The sequence below is a fragment of the Euwallacea fornicatus genome, chromosome 27 (assembly GCF_040115645.1).
Source record: "Euwallacea fornicatus isolate EFF26 chromosome 27, ASM4011564v1, whole genome shotgun sequence".
NCBI lineage: Eukaryota > Metazoa > Arthropoda > Insecta > Coleoptera > Curculionidae > Euwallacea > Euwallacea fornicatus.
In genome coordinates, this window is record NC_089567.1 from 2,936,058 (window position 1) to 2,943,255 (window position 7,198).

The 7,198-nt window shown below is 32.6% G+C and overlaps 1 protein-coding gene across 1 annotated transcript; it reads right to left on the reverse strand.

The window, feature by feature from the left end:
• ND-42 (NADH dehydrogenase (ubiquinone) subunit ND-42) lies at window positions 1–3,676 on the reverse strand. The gene is made up of 8 exons (XM_066296968.1): window positions 3,372–3,676; window positions 2,477–2,727; window positions 2,076–2,206; window positions 1,492–1,702; window positions 1,126–1,290; window positions 676–790; window positions 259–368; window positions 1–203 (listed from the first exon to the last, which is right to left on the reverse strand). The coding sequence occupies exons 1-8, from the start codon at window positions 3,588–3,590 to the stop codon at window positions 194–196; spliced, it is 1,212 nt and encodes a 403-aa protein (XP_066153065.1). The 5' UTR covers window positions 3,591–3,676; the 3' UTR covers window positions 1–193.
• Between the last annotated feature and the right edge of the window lie 3,522 nt (window positions 3,677–7,198).

A 7,198-nucleotide genomic window follows, 5' to 3' on the forward strand; every position in this document is an offset into this window, starting at 1 on the left:
TGCTCACCAAAAAAAAATTTATTTGCCGACAAAATTATTGATTTGATGTGGATAGGTTGATAGGAGTTCCCATAATGTGAATTTCAAGGAACATTTCCAATACGTACCTGAATAAAGAAATACCTATTACATATATTAATTAGGACAGAGACGCAAGAAGCTGATACAAGAATAAAGTTACGTCTACCGAAGTTTACATTTTCCTGAAACAGGATAAAAGTCAATTATTAGAAACACATAATGTCTTCAACATCTCACCTTCTTTCACGCAACGGCAGCGTATTTCTCTTTGGAAGGCTAGATTTAAATAGCCAGCTCTTGTCGCCCATATTTATGTTGTATCCTGGTGCGTATTGGTTGCCGGGCGCCTAGATATGTGCAGAATTATTATCGACTAAAAAAGGAACTAAAAACTAATAGATTTTTAATCGAATGTTTGATACAGGATGGGCCACTGATAGGAACAAAATTGGCAACAGTAAAACAAAGATGAATGAATATTAATAATAACTGTTCAGACACTAGCATGAAACAATATTCATATATCTCTAGGAGGTACTGAAATTAGATTTCAAATATGAAGTTTCGTTTTTCTGAAATACAACCTTTTTTGGACATAATACTCAACGCTAATCGTGAAAATCACAAGACAGTTTTTTATAACTCATAATTTACCTCCTCCATCACGGCATCATAAGCCTTTAAATCCATGGCATTCACCATTAATTCAGGACAATCATAATCTGGTACATTGAAACTGGCCATGACGTAATCTTTTTGATCAGCATACCTAAAACGTATAAATTGCTAGTTCACTGCAAAGCAATAGTTATTTAGCAAATGGGTGCATTATCGTCTGCAATTAATAATCAGGAATTTTGAAAAAATCGCTAGAAGTATTAATAAATACAATTTTACATCAACTGCATTGTACAGAACCTAACAAAACAATAAAACCAAAGACATTATTTTTTGATAATTATTAATCACACGACAAACACAATATAGTACAAAATAAGGCTTTAAAGGAAAATATGCATAAATGGTGGTTATTAATGAAAATATTTGTATACAAAAGAGAAATTTGTTAATAATTAGTCAACGGAAAAAAATTAAACATCTTACTTATTTCTCAAGCTAGCCCAATCTGCCTCATAGTCCTGTTGCCAGTCCTTTAAATTAGTATCATGATCATCATATTTTTCAAAGTTGATTGCCTCAATGTCCTCCACAACTACCTCCATATCTCCTTCTACAGTCCAATCATAGACTAACAATTCGGCATGTTTGCTATAAATGGGCTTTTAACTAGGTATCCTTATGCCGGGACCACACAAACAAGTTATGCCACTGACAAAATTTTGCCAGCCCTCTAGGCCTTTCCATGGCAAAAAACAGCAGCCTAACTTGAATTAGTGTTGACCAGGCATCATACAGTGTTGGTAAAACCGCTTGATAAAGAAGGCGGTTATCTAGAATTAATGGACTTACGATATTTCTTTCAAATAATTTTGTTTATAATTTTTCTCCAGCGCTTCCAAATATTGTGGATTCATGGCTTGCGAACCTTTCTCATAAGATACATTGCGCTTGTTAATGTTCTCTAAAACTTTTGGAACGGGAACGTCTAAATACACCACCAAGTGTGGTCTTAACAGTTCATTAATGGTGTTATTTCTGTACTCGTAGTATTTTTTGTAAGCTGGAATTTTGTTAAGTTTAATATTGAGAAATCACAAATGAGCAAGGCTAAAAATTTAACAATTATCTAATTCAAAGGAGTTGAATTATGACCACAACATTTAACATACTTTTTAAAGTAATAAATGATTTTTTAAACTAATTGTCCTAGTCATAGATTTTTGACTACTTCCAAAATTTTAGAACTCTAGAAAGTCATTCCAATTTTTCAAATCGGAAACAATGAAAAACATATCTACCTTACTTTTGATTGCTAATGAACAATATCAATATAGAATACTAAGAGCATGAAGAAAATGTTTGACTTGCATAGTACCTCTAAATCTTATAAATATATTTAAAAAAATAGTACCTACAAGCCACATAATACCTACCTGTTCTTGAGAGATATTGTTGATTATACATAGCTTCTACAAAAACGAAATCTGAATAGACACACCTGTCCAAAACCACACCTTGACCAGTACTGAGAATATGTGTCAAAGCATCAATATATTGAGAAAACCTATGCATCAAATAAAAAAATTAAGATAAAGAATATATATACAATAATAAAAAGAAACATTTGAAGAATGTAAAATAAGAAAAATTGTGATATCAATGCAACCTATTGATAGGCTTAGAATAAATATTTATGTAGCATTCATATGTATAGCATGTGTAAAAATATTTTGACAACAATAAAATTTTCATACAATCTGTTTTAGGTTGTTATTAAATTGAAATCAGTCAAGCATCACTTACCACACTTATATAAATAAATATGGGCACTTACTTGATCTTGAACAGTTGAATCTGCATTCTAGCAGTCAATTTATGTTTTGGATTTTTTAAAAAGTCCATTACATCAAAGCTTCTACAATCTGGGGGTAACATTGGATCAAGCTGCCTTATATCATATCCATAGTTATTTATATATTCCATATCCAAATTTGCTTCAGGCAGATATAACATACCAAAAGCTTTTGCAATTTCCTTAGCACATCTCGACTTCCCTGCAGCTACTGGACCCTCAACCACAATAAGCTGAAAATATCAGATTTTTCACAATAAAAAAAAAGCATTTTATGTAAAAATATAGGAAGCGAAAAATACTTAAATTTCAGATTTCTTCATTAGTATATTGAGACATCTTTTAGGTCACTCACTCAATTCTACAACTGTTTTGACATACAGTTATAGATATAATAAAATTCCAAGTGAAGAGCAAACTTATTGTTAAATTTCTTCTAAACTTGGTTAAGTCAGATTTGAGTTTTTCATTTGTACTTTGAGTTTTTGTTGGGACTGATTTATTTGATTATTTTGAAATTTCATAAATGTACTTAAGGCAATTTCTAACAATTTTATGAAGTTTAAATAAAATTTAATTTTTTTATAGACTTCTTGACTCTTGATATCAGTAGAATACAAAAATTTGAGAGCCAAAGATTACTCAGTTCTAATTTTTTCTTTTCTTGTAAAACTCAAAAGATAAACAAATGTTACACTGGAAGTAGTTAAAAGTGTCCAATTCAAGAGCAGCAGTAGAACCACAGGATAGATTCCCTATGATTTTTTTGTACTCCATAATACTTAGGAAACATCTCAAAATACCTTGATATAACTTATATGTTTATAGCAATACAAAAACAGTTTTCCGCTCCAGCAGCAGTGAACGTATAACTTACCTTAGTATTTTCATCAAACCTGGAGGTAGTTTTATCGAATAAATAGTGGAAATATGTATAGGATCGTTCATTATAATTCCAGGGCTTTGGTTTCGGTGGCAAGTCTTCTAACCTACTGGTGATGGTTCTAATTGATTGACCATTAATTTCTGCCCAGAGAGCACGGTTGTTACCCTTAAACAGAGTACTCCTAAAAGCGATTCGGACAAAGCTTGCCATTATTTAATGAATGTGCAGCTCGATCTCAATATTTGATTTTTTACATAACACGGCAAGATAAATATAGTCAAATGTCAATTTTTAAAATCAGCTGAGTATAACAATTGTTTGACGCATGCGTTGTTAGCTTTCCTGCGGCTTTATAAATGACAACGCGTTGTTGCCATTCCATGGCGCCTAGACTGTATCCGATTCTTCGGCGTTTGCGATTTTAACTGGAAACGAGATCGACCCTGAGGTCGCCAAAAATCGGACGTCCACCGGATCCGTTTTGGGAGCTCATTTGATCTACTTATTAATAGAGGGTTATAAATCACCAGCAGGGAAGTTTTCCTAGGAATATTTTTGGGAGTCCCCTACCCTATACAGAGTGTAATAAATTTGAATCTATACACGGGGAACTCGAAAACGGTAGGAGATAGAAAGTAGGTTAAATGGAGGGAAAGTAGCGTATTTTGGCACTCAAAAATAATCAAATTGCGATTTTCAAAAAAATTTAATAATTTCGGAAATATCCGATAAAAACCGAGAATTTGGATTTTTGTTTTTATCAACAAAATTCGAAAATCATTACTAGAAAAATGTTGAAAATGAAACATTATTGAAACATTTTTTGTTTAGCTTTTTACTTGTGTAATCAGTATTTTTACTCGACGATTGTTTTTGAGATATTATACACTACTTTGAATTCAATTATGAATACTATTTTGGATTTTTAGAAAATTGGAATCTAGATAAAATTTTCTTTGCAATGATGTATTATATTTTAGTATTTTTGTGGATTTTATATGAATAAAAGCAAATACACTTTTGAATCTAAGCAGCATTAAACTGCATTCATTATATCTCAAAAACCAATCTCTAACGTCTAATAAAAATACTGATTATATCACTAGAAAGCCAGACAAAAAGTGCTCTAATCCCGTTTCATTATTAGTTTTCTTCGAATAATGGTTTTCGAGTTTTTTGAGAAAAACGATCGTATATGTATCGAATATTTTTGAAAGTATGTGAATTTTTTGTTAAATCGCAAATGACCTATTAAGCAGCGCCAAAAGAAACATTGCCTCCATTTAACCAACTTGCTAAGTTTTACCGTTTCTGAGATACCCATATATAAACTCAAATTTGTTACACCCTATATATGACTTCGTGTCACATTGCGATTAGGAGGATAGCTAGTCTTATGTACCCCTATCTGCCAACACTCATTGTCTTCCTTGCAAGTCCTTAAGTGATGAGAAGAAAAATGAAATATAAAAAGGAATATAATACATATGTATAAGAACTTTGCGTCGTTGCCCTGTGTATAACTATATCATGATTGGCTTTGGAGAATAATTAGCCCTATATGTCCCTATCAGCAACATCTCATGATTTTTTGGCAAGACCCGGTATGACATCATGCTTTGGCAAGGAACTAGGTCTGTTAAACGCTTATTTGTTACTTCTCATCCATTAATAGACTTTAGCAGAAATCTATTAGTTGGACTGTTTTTTTTATCAGACCCGTAAGAGCACGTTTTTTCCTACCATTACATAATTCTAAGAAGATTCACCATTGATTTATTCAGGCAGCCCTGCAATTATGCTAAAAACGCAAATGCCTGCTCCATGTGTTTTTGAATAACTAATATCAGATTGCGGTACCACGAATTATTCCCTCCCACCTTGCTTCTGACCTGGAATTTGTTCCAGAATTCACACGGGAAGAAAGGCACTTCTTACAAAACATTCACAACACACACATCGCGACCAATCAACATAACATCTTACCCTATTTTACTAATATTCTAAGATATACCACCTCATAGTCGTTAAGGATTCTTCTATTTAGATCCACTAATTTAATATCTACTAATTAATAAATAATGTTTTTAACCGACATTGTTATTAATTGAACAATTAATATCAGTTCGTTTTGGAGAATTGGACAAACGAACAAAACAAGGCCTGTCTATCCCTTATCTGCCACCAATCGCAGTTTACCTTGCACGGCCGCAAAGAATGAGGGAAAAAAGTGAAATATCAGAATGAACAGAGTATACAAACAGGTATCACCAACCGTAATATAAGAATTGTGCAAGTAGAAGGAACATAAGTTTTAATGTGTTTCTGAGAAAGGCCAACGACGAAATGGGCGAAGTCAATCTGACCGGTCCTCCACTTAAATGTTTAAATTCTTATCGATTTCGTCGTCTTTGCGGAGATAGCTTTTGTTTTTAACATTGGATCCAAAAAACAACACTGTAAATAAATGAAAAAAATAAATAAAAACACTATTGTGTTTTTGTTTTTTTTTTTCACCGCGTGTTTTTACTGCGTAGGGTAATAACCCTAAAATAGAAATTCTTTACGTGCTTTACATGCATTGATCAATTTGTTTACTTTTCGATATCGTTTTGAACAATAAACAAATCGTGTCGTTCCGTTATCAGTTAACTTCGAGTCTACCGCTATAAATCATCGACTCAGTCTTAGACCCACCATATCATAAATATCAGCGAACTCAGATCACCATATTCGTCAATAACGTACAGTATATCAAATTGAAACTCGTACACCTAAAAATTTTCAAATAACTGAGAGTTTTTGTTAAATAACAATCTTTGTACATTTGTCTTTGTCACACTGAGAGACGAATGGTTAAAGTAAAATGTTCTTAAAATAAAATGCTTGAGAAAATATGCAGTTTGTAGGGGAAAATTAAATATCTTTAGTTTTTAATAGTCAAACTTAAACCCGTACAATAATATAAAAATAACAGAATAAATCAACAATTAGAAATTAATATTTGGTTGGTAATCCTTTATTACTAATTACATCCCTTAAACGTCGGGGCATAGATTCCACTAACTTTTGGCAATATTCAGGTTTTATTTTTGCCCACTCTTCCTGAAGAGTCACTTTTAATTCGTGAATGTTAGAGATTTGATAAGTTGTGCCATAAATGTTCAATCACATTGAGATCTGGGCTTTGTGGAGGAGTTTCCATAACTTTTGGGCAGTTATATAACAACCAAGTCTTAATTTTCATCGCCTTGTGTTTGGGATCGTTATCTTGGTAAAAGATAAAACGTTCTCTAATTCCCAATTTTGTAGCACTTTGCTTCAGATTTTGTTTTAAAATGTCAAGATACATATTTTAATTCATAATACCATTAATGAAGTGCAAGTTACCAGGGTCTTTGGAAGACATGCACCCCCATACCATCGGAGAACCCTCACCGTGTTTAATGGTCGCTCGTAAATTCTTAGATTTTAGTGTTTCGTTGGGTTTTCTCCACACTATTTACTCCGTCAGAATCAAAAATGTTGAATTTGCTCTCATCTGCAAATATCACATTCTTCCAAAATGATACATCTTTATCTCGGTGTTCTTCAGCAAATTGAAGACGTTTGATTTTGTTCGTCTTGCTTATGTACGGTTTCTTTCGTGCTATCCTACCATTAGTAGTTATTTTTAGGAAGTTATTTTTATTCAATAAATTTCTAAGTGTTTGGGGATTAGCTTTCTTCTTTAATTCTACTTCTACCATTTTCGCTAACTTAGAGGCTGATAGTTTGGAATTTTTCGCAACTTTCCTTAGAATCCAACGCCCGTCGTA

Bases quoted from the DNA above. Each gene is read 5' to 3' on its own strand.
- ND-42 (XM_066296968.1), bottom strand. From the start codon at position 3,590: ATGGCAAGCTTTGTCCGAATCGCTTTTAGGAGTACTCTGTTTAAGGGT. The intron at 2,728-3,371 runs GTAAGTTATACG...TGATATTTTCAG, and splicing joins GGTTTGATGAAAATACTAAG to CTTATTGTGGTTGAGGGTCC. The intron at 369-675 runs GTAAATTATGAG...GCACATATCTAG, and splicing joins ATGATGCCGTGATGGAGGAG to GCGCCCGGCAACCAATACGC.